At 39.2% G+C, this 20,002-nt stretch overlaps 1 protein-coding gene and 1 long non-coding RNA gene across 10 annotated transcripts in view; one reads left to right on the top strand and one right to left on the bottom strand.

Annotated features, from left to right (window-relative positions):
• Nucleotides 1–302: 302 nt before the first annotated feature.
• LOC122522537 lies at nt 303–2,857 on the bottom strand. Its single transcript, XR_006305077.1, has 2 exons — nt 1,765–2,857; nt 303–1,290 (listed from the first exon to the last, which is right to left on the bottom strand). It is a non-coding gene; the product is annotated as an uncharacterized LOC122522537 (long non-coding RNA).
• A 137-nt stretch (nt 2,858–2,994) lies between these two features.
• The window catches only part of LOC122522451 (dachshund homolog 2), a 213,124-nt gene continuing 196,116 nt past the window's right edge, over nt 2,995–20,002 (top strand). For 6 of the 9 annotated variants that reach the window (XM_043643596.1, XM_043643594.1, XM_043643601.1 and 3 more), the window contains exon 1: nt 3,004–4,543. In XM_043643596.1, coding sequence (XP_043499531.1) covers nt 3,753–4,543 — 791 coding nt within the window. In that variant the 5' untranslated portion in view covers nt 3,004–3,752. Of the gene's footprint in view, nt 4,544–20,002 lie in introns of all 9 variants that reach the window. The other 3 variants (XR_006305059.1, XM_043643602.1, XM_043643600.1) reach the window with 3 other exon arrangements.

Below are 20,002 nucleotides of genomic sequence, written 5' to 3'. Positions count from 1 at the left end.
GAGCGTCGGCGCGTTTGTCCTTCATTACGCACGAAGGAAAGTGCAGTCATCGGCGTGCATACCCGTAGGTATGCACACAGGGGCATTAGCTCCCCCAAAGCCTAGCCGGTATTAATTCCACTAATTGGACGTGGTTTGGGTCGAGGCAAACATCGGTCCCCCTACCGATCGAGGGCCGCCTTCTAGTTCGACGGCGGACACCGATCTCATGATCGATCGCTTTCAAGAGACAAAGAACGATTCTCGCGTTATCTCGGATGACCGAACGACTCAGCGAATAAACCTAAGCGAACGAGTTTCTCTTTTGGAGAGCACGAGTTTATGCATTTATTTCAATTTCTTCATCTTCGATTTTTTGTTTGCCTTGAGATTACAGTAGAATATAGGAATAATAATATATTTCTATTTTATTTTTAAGAGATTATCATACACAATTATCATATGTGCTATATATATAAGATTGAGATTAATTTTTTATTATTTTATACAACAGATGCATTCGAAAATATGTACATTATACTGAGTAATAGAATAATATTATTAAACAAAAATTATCTTTTGTTTCGTGTCCACGATAAAAGCTCTATACCTAGGTATTACCATGGTTAAAGATAAAGGGTCTTGTGAAGGAGGAAAAAAAAGGAATATTCTAAAGTATACCAGAGCGAATATTTAGCGGATAATTTAGCCCCTCCTGGAGGAGGTCTAATGATGCGCGTGAAAAAGCAAGTAGGGATTTTGGAAAAGAAACGTGTAGTGTCCTCCTCCTTCTCCTTGTGTTAGCCGAATCGCGAGTAGCCCTTTTCGGTCGAGCGCTAACGGTCAATGAACGTTAGGCCCATCGGGGTCTCCCGTTTTGTTCGGGGTTGGACGAGGTCAAGGGATCAGCTGCGGTCGGCGAACGTATGCGCGAACTTACGGAATATATGTATACTCTGTCTTTCTCTTATACACACAAATGCATACACACACACACACTCTTTCAAACACAAATAAACACCTACACGAATATAACGAAGGCGAGGAGAGGGGTCTCTCCTTCATCGGTAGATTTAGGTCACCGGGCCGATGAGGGGATGACCGACCAAAAGAGAGGAGGAGGGGGTGGTGGAGGTGGAGGCTAGTAGTACGTTGCCCTCTTCCTTTCCCTCCCATCGACTCTTGAAACATCTATGACAAGATAATCGGACCAGGGTTTTCTCTGCCTCTCCCTCTTTCCTGCCTGCCGAACGCACTCGTTTTCATCCATCGGATTTTTCATAAGTTATTTCGACTTTTGGAATGTTTCATCTAAAACCATATATATAGAAAATGATCATTTATTTAATATTTATTTTAATTTCTTTTCATAATTCTTAAGTTGTAAAGTAGACAAATAATTTATTTTCTCTCGTCAATTATTAAAAATTCTATTGGAAAAAACATCGGTGTAATGGAGAAAGTTTCACGTTATTAAATTTCACGTAAGAATATTTTTCTTAATTTTGTTTTGGGGAAGAAAATCGATGCAACCATTTGAAAATTCCAAATGTAATGGGTAAAACACGGAAGGCATCGATATATCTAACTAGGAGTACGCCTACTACTTGATCATTACTTGGCACCGACCTATCAACGTCGGCCGATTGGTTCACGAGAAGGAAGAAAGAAAGAGAAGTAAGAAAAAGAGGGAGAATCAAGTTCTCTCACGTTTTTTTCATACTTTTTTTTGTTCCCTCTTTTCCTTCCTTTCTTTCTTTCTTTCTTTCTTTTTTTCCTCCTTACTCGCAAAACACACTCGCACGAAAAGTTCACCTCCGGGAGAACAGTCGGTGGATATGTACGCCTTGGCTATGGTACAAAGATATTAAGCACCCATACCCCGACAACGACAAGAACGTTGATACTGGTGTGGTGGTGGTGTTGGTGGTGGTAGTGGTGGTTGGGATTGAGGGTGGGAAAGTGCCGGTGGAAGTTTGGTAGGGGTCAGATGAGCTCGCAAGAGAGACTGAGATAGAGATGGAAGGATATTGAAGAGGGGAGGAGAGAGAGAGAGAGAGAGTTGAGAGAGCGAGAGGTTCGTGAGCAAAAGACGACTAAGATGTGCAGGAAGGGAGAGAAAGATCGCGAGGAAGCGGAGTTACCTACGGAAGAAATAAGTGCGCGCGTGTAATGCTGATGGCGAATATGGTGGAGGTGGGTGGGAGGAGTACCGCGAGAGAGCGAACGATCGATTCGAACGTAGCCGGCGACATTCTTTAGAGAAGCGAGAGGAGGGTGGCAGGAGGAGGAAGAGGGCATGGTCCCTGGGAGGTGGAGGAAACGCGGTAAAGAGGGCCGTCTCGCGGTAGAAAGAGACGGAGGGAATGTTAGAGAGATCGTTGGAAGGAGGGCGGGCCGGAGGATCTGAACGTATACCTCCGAGAGAGGCTGGTAGAGGAGGAGGGGTAGAAGTCGCGAGGAAAAAGAAGAAATCCCCACTCGTAGAACCGTCAGCGCCGCCGGTACGTTCTCTCGTCGAGTCGTACTGTCCTCGGTCTCTTTCTCTCACTTTCTCTCTCTGTCTTTCGCATAGAATCGTGTATCTGCGCGCGCGTGTTACTGGCTCCCGGGAAGCGCCGAGAGAAGCGCCGTCGCGCTCTCTTCTAGTCAGTCCTCCTCGTCTGTTCTCGCTGTTAGTCGTGGCTCGAAGAACCGAAGCGCGTTTCGTCGTGCTCCTACTGCTGCTAGTGGTGGTGGTGGCGGTGGTGGTGGTGGTCGCCGCGTCGTTGTCGTTGTTGCCTGATAGTGGGGAGGATAAAGAGAGAGGGGTATCAGAGCGCTGGTAGACCCGCCACCAACCGAGGGAAGGTTCCGAAGGCGTCGACGTTCCCTACCCAAAAGCCAATGGTAAAGCTCGTTCGTCTGCTGGCTCCGCCAACCGGATTGCCTGTTACGCGCAGAGAACGCCCATCCTCCCCGTTCGCACTGCTCCTACTGATGTTTTTATTTATTACATCTGTGACTGGGTAGGGAAATACTCCGGACTCGACCGAGAGAGCGTTTGCCACTTTGAGAACGAGCGACGCGCGTCCCTGCGCGAGTTACCGTAGTCGTCGTCGTCGTCGTCGTCGCCGTCGTCGTCGTCGCCGTCGTCGCCGTCGTCGTCGCCGTCGCCGTCGTCGGCGTTGGCAATCCTCTTCGTCGAGTTCGCGTTCGCGTTATTTTTCTCATTTCGATCGAGTGTGATCGTCGGATTGTCTGTGATTGTCGCGCCTGAAACGTAATCGGCATCGTTTACCTCCTTGTCGTCGTTGTCGTCGTCGTGTCGTTGTTGTCGTTCTCAGGACGTCGTCTTGGACGTCTCCGTTTGAGCTAAGGATGCTTGCGATGGACGACAAATGGACGCCGATTCGTTCATTCGTCTAAGTGCTAACATCAAGACTCGCCGAAAAGATATGAGCAAGACTTGTCGTGTTCTCGCGTATGGTGAACCTCGTACTTTCTCTTGCAATCGTACGGGACAAGGATTTCTCAAGTGACAGTGATAAGCTTTATTGGGACGGTCGAATTGTAGATATATTACAACGACCCGGTGATCTTAAGTCCGCGTGTTTTTTTTTCATATTGTGATACATATATGTAGGTATATCTTCGCGAACATAGTTATTCGTCGTTGTGGCTTAGACGATACAGTCTGCTACTATTAAAACGACGAGAGAGAGGAAAGTGCTGGAGAGAGAATAAGTAGAAGAGATACATCAAAGTAAACCAGAGAGAAAATTTAGCCACCGATGGACCACGGAGCGATGGACAGCTCTTCCGAACACAGCAGTCGTGCCAGTCCCGTAACCGGCAGTCCAAAGCATCCTCATAGTCCATCAGCGCAACAGAGTCAACAGCAACAGCAGTTGCACGGCTCCCAGCATCAATCCTCTTTGCAACAATCCCATCCACGAGATCAGTTACGCGAACATCAACAGCAGCAACAGCAGCAGCAACAACATCGTGGTGTACCGACACCAGGCTCACCGACGAGAGGATCACCACCACAGGGTCTTCCCCTGAGTCCACCGCCTCTGTCGGCCGGGGGAGGACCCGGTGCACCTCCAGGAATGGTACCACGAATGCCGGGACTACCGCCACCGGGACTGGGTCTGTTGGGCCAGCTAGGTGGGATGTTAAGCGGTCATCATGGATCACCTTTGGAATTGATGGCTGCTCATCATGCTGTATTACCACCCAGATCGTATAACAGTCCACCACCGATTAGTACCAGTGATCCAACCGCGAACGAATGTAAACTCGTCGATTATCGTGGCCAGAAGGTCGCTGCTTTCATCATTGCCGGTGATACCATGCTCTGCTTGCCTCAGGCCTTTGAGCTCTTCCTGAAACATCTCGTGGGTGGTTTACATACCGTCTATACTAAGCTAAAGAGACTAGATATCGTGCCGTTAGTATGCAACGTCGAGCAGGTTAGAATCCTACGCGGTCTCGGAGCCATCCAACCGGGCGTCAATCGTTGTAAACTTCTCAGCTGCAAGGACTTCGACATTCTCTACAGGGACTGCACAACGGCCAGGTAGGTTAAGCGATAATTAATCAAGCTATTCCACATTCTATGAAGACTGATAGATCGAGCGTGAGATCAACGTAATCGAAGGAACCAGTTTGGAGATCATTTAACTTGCAGATAACCAAACTCGTGCTAATTTCTTTCACGCCTCAACGGGCAAAGTTATTTCTATGGGAAATATATTTACATACTTGTCAATTCGTCTCTCAGAATCCCTCTAAAACTCACCGACAGGTCAGCTTGATAAATCCAAGAGATAAGTCAAGCATTTAGGTATAGGTTGGATTGATCGCGCGAAGGCCTTACTCGCGGAAGCTACGATCCTCGCATACATTAATAACGGATGGTGTCGCCCCTGGGCAACACTTTATCTTCACCCATCCGCCTTTCGGCGCTACTGCTCGGCCTAAAAGTACTTTAATTGTCTACCACCTACCGTTTCTTAAGACTTAATCATCGTTTAGACTTGTTGCCTGCCGGCAGTCAACATCTCCCGAACATATCGATGCATTCTCACGATAGTATTCTTTCATAATTTCCAATGATGAATATTCTTACGAATTTTAGTGTCAAGTAAATAAGGAAAAATACTTAAGAGATCGAGTTAGGTTCAATATAAAGCTAAAGCGTTGTTAACACGAGCCTCGTGGCACGTGCTCGTGTTTCTAGGATTGTCACATTGAGTTTCGTGCCAACAGGTGTCCCTTTCACGGCAGTTTCTCTGAATGAATCGTCCCCGCTGAGAGAGAGAGAGAGAGAGAGAGAGAGTGAGAGAGAGGAAGGAACAGAGAGAGAGATACAGAGAACGAGAGGTGGTGTACTACAAGCTTACCCCACCTACGCTTCAGACGACAGACGAAACGGAATGGTAAACGGAACGAGGGGATCCCAACTACTCCCAGAGAAAATGTTGTCAGTTTCATCTTCGGTTCTTAGTCGACTTCTCTATCGATTAAATTCTTATTCTCGTACTTAAATCGAATCTACAAATTTTCTACGCTTTTGCCATCTTTTCTTTTCGTATTTCTTCGCAATTTGTTGATGGGTGATGTATCAATTTTGAAATAAATCGAAGCAAGTATCTCGGACAACATTTGTCCTGTGAGAAGCTAACCATAGCAGTCACAACGGAAACGGATTCAACGCGACACAGAGAAGGGAGAAAGAGGATCGAGGGAGAGTCAAGGAGAGAAAGAGAAAGGGAGAAAGAGAGAGAAAGAGGGAGAAAGCCGTAGGGATAGGGATCCAAATAATCCCAGTCGCAGTCACAGAAGAGAACAGAACTCGGCGAGCCGTCGGCTCGTGCGGGTCTTATTATTTTCTTACGGATCGCCGAAATTCAGTTTCTATCATTCTATGTTGTTAAGAATTATTAAGATATTCACAATAGTATTCACTAAAAAGCATCCTCTCGTGTCGCTTTTATTGTTAAACAAAGTTTAAAAGATTACTTTCGTTAGAACAGAAATGGAGAAAACAAAATCGTAGAAATGAATTAACATCGATTATGTTTTTGAATGAGGAAGCCGACGGTGAATGAACTGTGAAAGTCAATGAAATTGATTCTTTCGATTCGTTTAGTATTAATTAAAAAACTCTTATCTAATATTTATTATCCCATAGTCTTTTCTCGTTCTTATCACTGTTGTTGTATGTTGTATAAGAGAAACTTTAAATTAGCTAGGTATATTGGACATTATCAAAGATAGAAAGAGTCGAAAGTTTAAAGAAAAATTGAGATGATTAAGAGGTCATGGTAGAGAGCTTGTGTGTGGTCCGATCGCGTGTACCATTGGCATCGTTACACTCTGATAATGCACGATCATGCCAGTAACGGCAACAACGACTACAGGGAAACACAGATCTCTTGCATTTACAGCCAAACATCGAACATGTATGTGCATATACATGTACATGTTCTCGATCGACTACGACCATCGTAGTTGCAATACTTCTACGAGCTGCAGTCTGCTGCAGCATCACAACTACCACTACTAACACCATCACCACCAACAGCACCCAGCAGCAGCAGCATCGATGCAACAGCATGCATCGAGAACCGCATCGATAATTCAAGAGCTTTTTTCTTGCGGTTTGCCGGAGCAGCACGGCGCCAGGTGCGATGCTTCGTTCGTTCATTCGTTCGTTCGTTCGAATTCGCCAATGATATAGAATCGATGTTCAGGAGTTTAATCATGTTTTCTTTAAATACATTCATCTATTAGAAATAAAAACACTTTGGACGACGGAAGTCCTTTAAAATCCTTTCCTCTCGGAAGGACGTTTACGTTCTTCGTAGATTCTTCTTTCACTCTCCGATAACTTGGATCAGTATCGTAGCTTTTGCATGTATGCATCAGGAGCAATAGTCCTGCTTTGATTTTCTATCTGATTTATCTATTACGTAATATTAAATAATACTAGTAGTATGAAAAGTCACTTGGGGAGCAGTTACTTTTGATCAGATTAAAAGATAAAATTTAATCGTCTGTGTAGATCATCTTGTTGACCGATTTTCGTTTCGATCGACATAAGAAAAGTAAATGAATCGATTTATTTGTTAATATCCATCTATCTCACTTTTCCATGTTTTAATGTTTTCGATCGATCATGTTTTTCTTTCTTTTTTCCTTTATTCTCTCTCGATCATCATCTTTTTATTTTATTTACTTCTTCTTTTTTCTTTTAGTAGACAACTAATTAAAGACGAGAGGGCTCGTTGCGCACGAACGTTCACTGCCATCCAATGGGATAATATAACCAGCTAGTATATAATCGTTGCTTCGGCCGAGTTAGGCAAATTAATTAATATAATTGACTCGACTCGTTAGCCGCGTACAAAGAGGGCCCGCATTATTATTTCCTTATCGATCATCGTGACTATCGCGATCGCAATAGGTACAGAGTTAAAGAGAGAAAGAAAGAGAATCTTCATCGAGATGAGATCATTTTAAAATGAGGATCGTTTTAACAATCAATGCTTTACAATTCCGCCTTCGCACATATCGAACAAAGATTATTTTTATTGACCTCATCCTTAACGTTCACCATTAAATCGTTATTACAACTTTCATGTCATTAACATTTTTTTGTATCATTAATCGATTGACAGATACGAGCCATTAATAAATAGTAGACCAAAGTCATTTGATAATGATAAAATTAAAGAATAGCTGAACAAAAAAATGGGAGAAGAAGAAACGCTTAACTTTTTCTGTTTGATTCTTTTCCTTTTTTTCCGTGACTTAGTATAATATATAAAATATATATATTCGTTTATGTGTGTCTTCTTCCCATCGTAACGTCAGAAAACACCGTAGCGCCGTACGTGGGAGCACTTGAGCGTCCCTGGACTATAATTCTATGCACTATTAGCCGTTTAATTATAAAATTGTGCATAGATTAATTGGCTCTCGTAATGGCTTGAACAATGCACCGGCACGTAGAGTACGCAAAAGAGAGAATGAGAGATAAAGAGAGAGAGAGAGACAGAGAAGTAATGAAACAAGATTATGTGAGTTAAGCAGAAAAAGAAAGACAGATAGAGATAGATAGATAGACTAAGAAAACAAGAGAGAAAGAGAAAAAGAAAAAAAAAAGAAAAAGAGAGAGAGAGAGAGAGAGAGCTCTTTATTAATATTTATTTCCACCGTTCGTTATTTCAACGTTCTTCGTTGGTGCATAGTCCCGATGCATCGATGCGTGCGTATGAGGAACACGGCTCGTCTAACATCCATCCTATTCTTCTGTCATGTGTACGTGTGTATATGTGTACTCATTTTTTACCTTCATAAATCATACGAATTAAGCACGATTTGAATATTTCTCGCGTTTTTACCCTCTCCTTTCCAATGTGGCTACTTTTTTCACGATTTCGACGAGCCTCGTTCTATTTCTTTTACAAAGAAATAATTCGAATTATCTTTGTTTGATTAAATCAAAACATTCGTTAGATTATGTGTACGAAAATAAGATGATTTTATTGAAATCATTGTTATTCAAATACGAGTAAAATTATCTACTTATCTTTTTATTCTTTTAGATACTCTCTCTTTCTCTCTCTGTTTTTTTTGCTAGTGTACACGTTTAACAATTGTATCGGTTATGGCAGCTGGCCTTCCCTCTTTCTCTCTCTTTTTTCTCCTCTGAGAGCCGGTACGATATTATAAGGGCTTGTATGACCCCATTGTTGGTTTTGCTTTTGATATAGATACGTGGTAGACTTTATAGTAGCGACTACCTACGCTAGCTGCATCTAGCCTAAACCACCTTTCTCTTTCTCTCTTTCTTTTCTTCTTTTATTCATCGTTTCTAATCGTAGATATAGAAGAAATAGAATAACGTATGTACTTATGTGTCTTAACAACGCATTTTCAATCGACATTTAAAATGTTCCGTTGGTGACGAAGAAAAAGATTTTCTCTTTTTGTTACTGTTGTTATTGCTGTTGTCGTTGGAGATAAAAAAGAAATTTTATATAATTTTTTGTTTCGTTTTATTAAGGGAAATAGATATATAATATACCTATGTATGTAGAAGAAAAACGAGTTGATATACGTTATTTTGTAAGCTGTAGGACGATATTATCGATTTGCAAAGTTCACGTACCTACTCAGAGAGAAGCTTTAATTCCTTCTTATACAATCGTCTCTTAATTCAGGAAAATTAATTGAAAGCACAAACCTGGGGAGGAACCTCTTTTCTTTTCATAATATCTACCAGCCAACAACGGCAACAGCAACAGCAATAGCAACAGCAATGGCAACAGCAACCCTCGGCCCACCAGAACCACTACCCTCACCTTTACTTTCTCCTCATCCATGACTACCACCACCACCACCAACCTTCGTCCAGTACTGTGCATCACGCTCGTAATTCCTGGTAATTAATAATCTGCAACAAGTAATAATAAAGCCAGTAATCCGGCTGGCTGGCGTCGTGGCAAGCGGCGTTCTTAATTCTAGATAATTAATGCAAAGACAAACAAGAAGGATTAAATCGTCTCTATCTTTCTCTGTCTTTCTCTCTTTCTCATTTTCTCGATCTTTCTCTTTCTTTTTCCTCCCCCTTCTCTGTCTCCATTAAACGAAATCTTTTCTTTGCAAATTTCTTTCCGACCATTATCGTCGTATCTCAATGCCAAAGATGGCCGACGGAACGAAATGTTTGTCAAAGATTTCAATGAAAATCTTACGTTTCTTCTTCTTCTTATTTGATTAGTATTTTACATTCGCGATAATATTACCTACTAGTTGAGCAAGTATGGAAATTAAAGTTAATTAGGTTTCTTCTTGATTATTTTGATCATTACAGTTTGATTATTGTTATTTCAAATATATATTTACAATGTAAAAATACAGAAATATATATAAAGAGTTGGTTTATATTATCGTTTCACGTTAGAAATGTTCGCCGATTCAACGTAAAGAAAATACCGTCTCTTGGTAGTTTCGCGAAAAAATAAGGAACTCGATAAAAAGGCTTATCGCATTTACTCTCCTCCTCTCCTCTCCTCGTCGTATGTAAGTACTTAGAAGTTTCTAACGACACGAAAGGGACACGAGCGTCTTGCTCTCATAAAATCCGTCCAGGTCGTCGCGATTGCGAGTTTTACTTACCTGAGTTCTACCTATTTGAGCGAGCGTGATCGAGATCACGCAACACTTCATATACACGTCTTAAAGTACAATATATATATATATATGTATATATACATACATGCGTGGTTAAAATCCTTTTGCTACGAATTACACGGTAGTAAAGTTATTTTTAATATTAGATGAATACGATTTTTTTGTTGTCAAAAGAACAATATTTCTTAGATCATCTAAATCTCAACACTAGAACTATCGAGTCAATCTAAATGACAGATTTTATAAATTGTAATTAAAAATTACTCAAATTTATCATTGCACACACACATTTTCAAACATTTAAAATTATTGCAAGTGTAGTAACATACACGAATGAAATATTAGTATTTATTCTTTTTTTGTTTTTCAAATATTAATAACAAGAGAAAGAGTTTAATATTATTAATTGAGCTCGAGCAACTAAAGTCACAATATTATTATCCATGAAAGAAGAAAGAAGAAGACGAAGATGAGAAGAAGAAGAAGAAGTAGAAGAAGAAGAAGAGATCGTTTCTCGACAGGACGCTCGATGAGAACGCTTATGGTACGTCCCATAGAAAAGGAGAGAAAAGTTCGAGAGAGATAGAAAGAGAGGAGGAGGAAGAGAAGGAGAGAGAGAAAGAGGGGAGGAGAGGGAGAAGGAGAGAGAGAGAGAGAGAGAGAGAGAGAGAGACAAGGAAAAGGACGAAAGGGCCCATGGCTATAATCATCGAGGCTTCTCGATGGCGAGATACAAATGCAAGTCATCGGGCTCCGTATTGTATCGCAATGGCGCCAGGCTCCTGTTCACCAAAGACTCTTCCTTCTTTTTCATTTCGTTTTTCTTTTTCTATCTTTTTTTTTTTATTTTCCTTTTCATTTCTTTTCTCTATTGCTTAGACGAAGCTTCTTTCGTAAAAGTTACTTTTTTTTGTTATCATTTTCGAAGCGTTACAAATGAAATTCTATACCTAGATTCTGAAGATCAATCATGATTAACGCTAAAACGTTGATAAATTATTCTAAATGATGATTTTGTGTTTAAGTATTGTTTAATAATTTTTATTATAGTGCATTTTCAAAAAATTAAATTTATTTCTTTTGCTTTTTTTCTTTCCCTTTGTTTCTTCAAATTACGTGTATTACTACAACTAGATTTACTCTAATCAGTTATTTTTATTGATCTGGTATTGAAATAGATATAATAGATAATTTCAGCTTTAAGAAAGATTATAATAAATCATAAAAAATTTTCTATTAAAAGATTAGAAAGAATATAAAAGATTTGAAGAATATGAATAGAAAATCAAATCTAAGAAATAGATATTAATAGACAATTCTAGTATTAAGAATAATAATTATTATAGCACGTTTAAAAATAAGCGAGGAAATTTAAAGAAAAAATTTAAGAATTAATATTAAAATATTAAGAGTTAGTTAACAGACGACCACATGGCCGATCGATAGATCCTCGTGCCTGACCAACTCTACTTTGAGATTTAATCGTTTTATGTATATACATAGGTATATATATATTATACAGTGTTATATATTCGAAAGAAGAAAAATAGAAGCGTAGAAGGGAAGGTCTTCGAACCTAGTTGCATTACGTTCGTACATACCGGTTTGAACTTATGATAGAGGTTTTAATCTTTTCTTAAATTCTCATACCATCTCATCGTTTTATTTTTCATGGCCTTCGAAAGCTTAACTTGTCCTCTTTTGAACAGGAAAGTTTGTACCGACGGAAATCGATCGTTCCGGAACGTACCACTGACCCATATTAAAACAGCTGACTATGCTTGGAACCCGCTTCTTGTTCTTTACCCTCGAACCACCCTCGTAACGGTGGTTACACCCTCCTCGCATACAACACCCCTCGCAAACGTGTCTCCTGCGTGCTTCTATAATCCGATCTCTCTCTCTCTTTCTCTCTCTTTCTCTCTCTTTTTTTCTCATCCTTTCCTTTCTCAAAGCTTCACCTTGTTTCATGCTTTCTTTCATAGCAAACCTTTTTTTACTCTCAAAACTTTTAGTATTTTCAATTTGTTCATTATTTTTGTATTTACAATTTAAATAAATTCGTTCGTGAAATATTGAAAAAAAAAAAAATAATTAATATTATTTTTATAAAATATTATTTTATAAAGAATTTTTTGTCCGATTTTATTTCAATGGCCTTGACAAAGTAACAGAAGACGTATAGTAAAATCTTTTCTCCCCTTTTTTTCTCTTCATTTTTGCATTTTTGTTTTCTCATTCCCTTATCCATACCCCTCGATTTTAGTGATTCCTCCCGGTAAATGGCAAGCACGCACGCTTATTTTGCGCTGTTCTTCCTGCGTTTTAGAATGCTCGAACGTTTCTAAGATGCACTCACAAATTGGCGAGATTATGCTAGGGATCGGATCGATCGTCAATGCCAATCGTGATCGAACGGATACCTACCACAAGCACGTTATTTATTTTCATTCGACATCGATCGTGATCTATACGCTTGGGAATAGCCCTTGACAAGCAGTTACAGTTCTTATCTGTAAATCATATAGATCGTGAGTTAGACGAATAGAATTAGATGGATAGATCACGTTTACATTTAGACAGATTTCATATTACGTTCAATCATAAAAATCAAATATCTTGTTCAAAATGAACTGACACAATTGTAGAGTTCAAAAGAATTAATAATTTACTATTATTATTATAATTAATATTTATTTTTTTACCCTCCCCCCCTATTCTGGAAATAAGTATTATACAAAACTAAGGTTACACAATCGAATATCTCATTGGAAAATCTTGAAAGACAGAAAGTTTACAAATCGTTTCTAGACATTCCTGAAGAATGATCATTGAAATAAGCAAGGAGATTTCCACGAGTCGAAGACAAGTACACTTACTCGTTGGAAATTCTCCCTGAGGTACTTTCCCTAGTATATACCTATATATTACTCTCAAAGCAATTACCCTCGAGTGGACACGCGACGTTACGAATCGTGTCGACGAGAATGTTCCTACCTTCGGAAGACACTTGAATGCTGGACATTTGAAGGAGCTTTAAAGACACCTACGCGTATTTATGTAACTTTCGAATCCGATCAGAAACGTTTGAATGAGAACACGCGAGGGAAGTTTGCAATGTTTGATGATATTAGTAAGTAGTAGGGAATATATAGTAGTAATAGTGGCTGTCACAACGATACTCTTGGTAATTTCGAGTGATTCGTGGACGACGTCAGCGAGCATATCGCACCCCTTTCTCGCGAGAAGGGTTTTCGTGCGCACGCCAGCCACTCTAACTCGTTACACACGGTAATTAAACGACGCACGAGAACCGAAACAGTAGTAGTATTGGTAATAATAGTAATAGTAGTAGTAGTAGTAGATAGGTAGCTAGGTAGGTAAGGAAGGTGGTGGTGATGACGATGGGTAGACTAAGGGTGTACTTAGGCCGCTGTTAGAACTCTTATTTCGACATGAAAATGAACATTGGAATTTCCTCTATTTATAATGACATTAAAACATTTGAAGTATTGCTTTTTCATTCCGCACAATTCCATCCTATATACTACATACACCAAACCATACATAAGAGACAAGAATAACAAGACTTTCATTGATAATAAAAAAGAAAGATGACGTTCGTAGAAACAAAGACAGTTTTGGATGAAGTAACCTGAAAATATTGGAATAGGAAAGAGGCCTCGTTTTGTTAGGTTCGCGTGCCTCCGAGTTTGGCGTAACGTCGTGCGTCAATCAAAGAGGGCACTTGCTAGGGTTTCGTATAGTAATGATCCCTGTACTCCATGTCGAGTCGATCCTACGTACATGGACGCCTGATAGTCCATGATATATCCGCGAAGGGTACCCAGCCCAAGAGTCAGTCCAATCAGCTCACTCATAGCCAACTCGGCGTTTGCCAGGCGTCAGGCGAACCGAGGAGCCATCTTTACACGCGTTCGCCTCCGCTCGCGTGATGCACGCATGCCTTTGCTTCTTTTTCTTCTTATTTTTCTTATCCTTCTGTTTCTTATCCTTCTTCCTCTTATTCGTTCTTTCTCTGCCGTTTCGTCAACAGTTTGCTTACAGTCGAGTTATTCCTCTTTCTACATTTCCACTTTTGTATTCTACTATTCTGTATTATACACTGTTATAATTTTCTAATCATATCAAGATGTATTTTGTATAAATACATACATGTTTGGTATATCTAAAGATAGAGCTAGAATATGCTGAAAATAAATATTAAAATAAAAGATATAAGAAAGATACACGTTCTAAACAGCATCCACTTTCACGGTAACACTGATAAACTTCATTCGATACAATACCACTCCATATTACGCTTTACAATCCAAGCCAATTTAAGTTCGATCAAGGAATAGACGATTCTTTGCAATTTCATCGCTTGCATCTCTCCCTCTCTTTCTTTCTTTGAATAACACAAGAAGATTCAGGAGCCGGTTCTCGATACATTTCGGAAGGCATCGTTCTCTCCTGAAATACGTTCGTATCATTCGAACACGTTCGTTCTACACGCTGAGAAGAGTGTCTCGGCTTTCTTTTCGCCGATTTGATTCGGGATCGTCGATGTTCTCTCTCGCGAAACGTACCAAAGAATAAGAATAAGAATAAGAAGAAGAAGAAACAGACTATTCTCTCTTCGCCATCTTTTTCTCCTTCTCTTTATTCTTCTTCTTCTCTTCTTCTTCTTCTTCTTCTTCTTCTTCTTCTTCTTCTTCTTCCAGCATCTTCACGACGACGGTGCCGTGATAATGAAAGGGCAATTTAGAACGATCCGAGAAACGATTCGACTCGGCGAATCTCCGACGATCGAATCCCTTTGGCCCTCTCATTCAACCCGACGAGAGTCAAAGAGTTATCTCTCTCTCTTTATTTTTCTATCTTTTTCTATCTTTCTCTCTCTCTCTCTTTTACTTTCTTCCATCTTTCCGAAGCTCTCCTCTTCGCCGATAAAAGCGACGATCGACGGTTTCACGCATCCGAGGTAAACGATAAACTTGTGCCTCGGTGACGATAATAATATCTTATTACGAAGAAACACGCGAGCATTCTATATCCTCTATCTATCCATCGTGTAACATCTTTCGCAAGTATTACCTAGTTCATGATCGTCTAAAACGAATCAATTCTAAACACGTTTGTCTTTCTCTCTTTCGCATTTATATCAGTAAAGAAAATTTTGACTATTTTCTTTGGACAAAAATTTGTCAATTTGCTTAAGTATACACTTAAGTGAATTAACGAGCCTTTTAATGTTTCTCAAGGATATTATCGTGTTGATGATAATAATAATAATAATTGAGATAAAAAAATAAATATAATTTCTAGATAATTTTTTTCTTGCTTATTGATCGCGTGTATTATTCGCATCTTTCTCTTTCCTGAATGGGAATTGTTTCAAGTGTTTCAAACATTACACCCACGTAGAAAAGAGAGAGAGAAAGAAAGTCTCGATCTCTTCTGAAAGAGGCTCGAGCGATTATTATCGCCTGACACGAGCCATAAAGTACATTTTAATTCGACCGTACCAACGATATAGAAGATAAGAACGGGCCAGCTCGTACGTTATATCTACGTGCCTATATATACAATATATTTAAGTACTCGTACACTACGATCCGAGAGACAATCAGACTTGCAAAAACGGACTTGCCTTCTTGATTGGTCGTTTAATCCTTAGAAAATCGATGAATAATCAGAGATGTGGCTTACGTTAAATGACCACGAGAATCGATGTTTAATCATTATACAATGCAATATATTTTGCAATAATATTTTGTATATTATTTTAATATGATGTAGGAATGTCGTACGTGTAGTTAAAATAATTCAGTACATAAGAATTACATAATATATATATATATATATTATATATATTATTGAATTATTTTTGTAATTTTATTTATTAATAATCATTCTTGCCCCCTCTCAAAAGCTTAAGAATTTTTATTATTTTATTATAACATAGTTATAATATTATTTTTAAACAAAATTTAATGATATATCACTTATATGTATTTATAGGAAAATTGTTAAATCACCTAGTGATTTTTCCTTTCTTTTTTTCCTATAAAATAACGTAGTCAACAATAATTATCGGTGGCGTTTAGGTTGAATTATCAACTGCAAAATCATCGGCATCGCGGATAAATCAATGAAATGAAAAATGTCTTTTTACCTTTTTAATCTCTTGGTCGAACAGTCACGTCGCAAAGCCGTCCAAGTCGCGATTAACAGCGAATCAACGTTTATACACGTTCCGGTAAATCGTTTTTGATCGCGGCTAGCGTTACGCAAGTTCTGCGGTCGTTTTATCTCGCATCACCCTCACGATTCTTCGAAGTGGTCGATCCCGTGAAAGAGAAAGAGAAAGAGAAAGAGAAAAAGAAAGAAAAAGAGAGAGAGAAGGAGAGAGAGAGAGAGAGAGAGAGAGGGAGAGAGAGTGAGACCCGGTTATGAAAGAACGAATCAGTCTAACAGAAAGGAAAGGAAGCAACGTAAGAATTCCGTTGCACAGAGGGGGCATTTCGTGAACGGCAATATTCTGTTGTTGTTTGCTCTATTTGCTCTTTTCTTTTCCATATTTCTTTCTTTCTTTCTTTCTTTCTTTATTTTTTTCCCTTCTACCTTTTATCTTTTTTTATTTATTTTTTTTCTTTTCATTTCGAGTTCTTATATATATTCGTAGGATATTTTTCCTTCGACCTTTTATTTTCTTGAGAATCGTATTACCTTTCTTTTCTATCTAAAAGATGATCATAGAAAATCTTAACGGAAGTTTTAGGTATACGCGTTGTATCATATTATACATTGCATCAATCAAAACGGACAGTCAATGATTAGAAAGAGCAAGATCAATGAACGAACGAATGCATCTTATTAATCATATAACCATTGTTGTCAACATTTCAATGATAAAAAACGATGTTTCAGTTTTTGAATAACTGACCTAGCCCAGATTCGGACGCACGTTGAACCGGTTTTGAAAAAAGATAAAGAGAGAGAGATAGAGAAGTCTCACCGGTGTCTACCAACGATGGAAACATGTGTCTTACGTCTTTCTCCTCCTCTTTCTTCTTCACCTTTTCCTTTTCCTCCCACCACCAAACCTTCCTTCTTTTCTTCCTTCAGTCCCGCAAACGTGCGAGCTTACATAAGTACATACATACGTTACATACATACATTCATACATGCATAAATCCGTATAACACGGTTGCACAGGGCAATCGCTTGTTTTCGATTTTATCAGCACGATGCTCATAACTCGTGCGTTGCATGCCTATCTACTCATCTCGATTCTTTTCTCTGTCGGCTTATAATTTCCACCCACTTTTTCTCTACACTCTTTCTCTCACTCTCGCTTAACATTTTATCAGTCACACGAATACAAGTCTTAACTATAGCCCGAGGTGAAAGAAATCTGTACTCATTTCTTTTCTTTCTTTTCTTTTTTTTTTTTTTTAAGAAAAATAGTCATGTAAGACAGAGAACATCAAAGCAACTTGAAAATGATCTGGACCAAGTCTGTCATTTTGATCAACAATTAGCAATTGAAACGTTCATTTTGACAAGTGATGAGTCAAATAATATGTAAATACATGTATGCGTAGAGTGTCCATGTATCTTTCGATCAACTTATCCGTTTGTTAATAAGCTGTCGAACAAAGAAGATCAGAAAGAGATAGAATCTAAGATAAAAAGAGAGAGAGAGAGAGAGAGAGAGAGAGAGAGAGAGAGAGAGGTCAATCGAACGAGATAGCTTGGGGCGAACTAGAAGCCGTGTTGCAGCCTCTGTTGCTGCTGTATCAGGTACGTTAGTGTATGTAAAAACAAGAAAGCTGTAGGTTTGAAGAAGAAAAAGAGTAAGAGAAAAGGAGAGAATCTTAAGGAGCGTTCGAGATGTGGGAGATAAAGCTGGGCTTTAGCGGCGGGGAGGGGAGGGTAGTAAAAGAGAGGTGGGTGGAAGGATCGAGATACGAATATCGATGAATCGAAATGAAAACCAAACAAGGCCTCCCCAATCGACTTCCCAGCACCGTTCTCGCATCCTACCCAGACCGCCGATAATTGATAGAATAAATTAAATCATTTGTCTTGGCGAGAAATTAAAAAGGTAATTTATATACGTTGAAGAAAAGAGACGGGAAGAAGGATGGGCCATATCTCTCTCTCTCTTTCTCTCTCTTTCTCTTCCCCTTTCTTTCTCTCTTTCTGTTTGTTCTTCCTTGTAAAGAAAAGACAGATGAAGAGAGGAAGAGTAGATATATTTAAAGTACACCCACGATAATTATAAAGATAGATTATTGTATTTATTTAACGAACGAGTGATAAAGTATAGAAAAGTAAAAGATTGCAAAATACAAATGAATGTTGATAAAATTAGAGTTCGTAAGTTACAGTTACTAGAAAAAAATACAGAGAAAAAGAGAGATAGATAGAAATAGAGAGAGAAAGAGAGACAGAGAGTAAGAGAGAGAGAGATACTAAATCAAATTGTTCAAAAGAATAGTAATAAAAAAATAAAATAACAAATTAAAAGAGAGATAGAGAAAGATTCCAGTCAGAGACCTCGCTATGATGATTCCTTTTGTTTTTAACTTGGCTTTCGATTTATTCCACGCTGATGAATCAGGTGCGTCTCTTTCTCTCTCTCTCTCTCTTTCTCTCTCTCTCTCTTTCGTCTACTTCTTCTTAGGAGTCTCGAGGTCGAGATTACTTTTGTGGGCGGGTCGCTTTCTGTCAGTGCCTCCGAGGGTTACGTCCAGGTATAGAAATGCTCTTCTCTTCGTGCGTTCAACGGCGCCGACGTCCTCGTGGTCGCAATCGCCACCACTACCATATCAGAATGGACCTTCTTCTTTTTCTTCTTCTTCTTCTTCTTCTTCTTCCTTTGCTTCATCTTCCTTTTATTTCCTTTTGCTCGCTTCTTTCTTCGCGTCTCCTTTGCTTGATTTAGATTGGAATACGAAATACGAATCCCACTAATTACTCCCTCGTTTTCGAGCCACGATATTGCTCTTATTCCGGTCGACCTCGACGCCGAACTCGATTTTACTCCTCCTTCTCCTCCTCCTCTTCTTTTTTATCTTCTTATTCTTCTTCTTATTCTTTTCTGTCTTCTCTTTACCACAAACGTGTCATGTATCGGGTATGCAGAAAATCAGGACGATGCATTCGTTAGCGTTGCAGTTTAATTACAAATAAATTTAAAAAAAAAACGGAGCGAAAGAGAAAATGATAGAGAGGAATATAAATGTTCGGACGATTTTTTTTCAATCTTATAAAATGAAAACGATGTTAATTTACAATATATATATATATATATATATATATATATAGATAAATCAGGTTAGGTTATCAGGTTCCTAATGTCATAAGAATATGTTTCGTTTTCTAGTGTAATACTACTATTATTATATATATATTACTACTAAAATAAACATATATATATATATATATTTGTATAGGCGTGCGCATGCGCAAGCGCATGTGTGCGAGTGGTTGTGCATCACGGTTTTTGCATCTCTTGTCTGAGAAAACAGAGACGAGGCCGCGGTCCAGGATGGTCGGCCCGTCAAACGTGGCTTCTCCCCACTTTATCTCCATTTCTCTCTCTCTTTTCTCCCCACTCTTTACCTCCTTTAAATCCTCTTCCCCTTCTCAAGAACCTTCGCTAGTCTCGCTTTGGACCACCACCGGTAACTTTCTCCCTACTCCCCGTCCAATCGTTCATCTTACTTCTTCTTCTTCTTCTTCTTCTGGAAAGAGAGAGAAGTGCATCCCTCTTTCTCTTTCTTTCTCACTCTTACTCTCACTCTCACTCTCTATC

This window comes from Polistes fuscatus, unplaced genomic scaffold (assembly GCF_010416935.1).
Source record: "Polistes fuscatus isolate 324 unplaced genomic scaffold, CU_Pfus_HIC Scaffold5, whole genome shotgun sequence".
NCBI lineage: Eukaryota > Metazoa > Arthropoda > Insecta > Hymenoptera > Vespidae > Polistes > Polistes fuscatus.
Note: the sequence above shows the minus strand (reverse complement) of the source record. Positions and strands in the feature narration are given on the sequence as shown.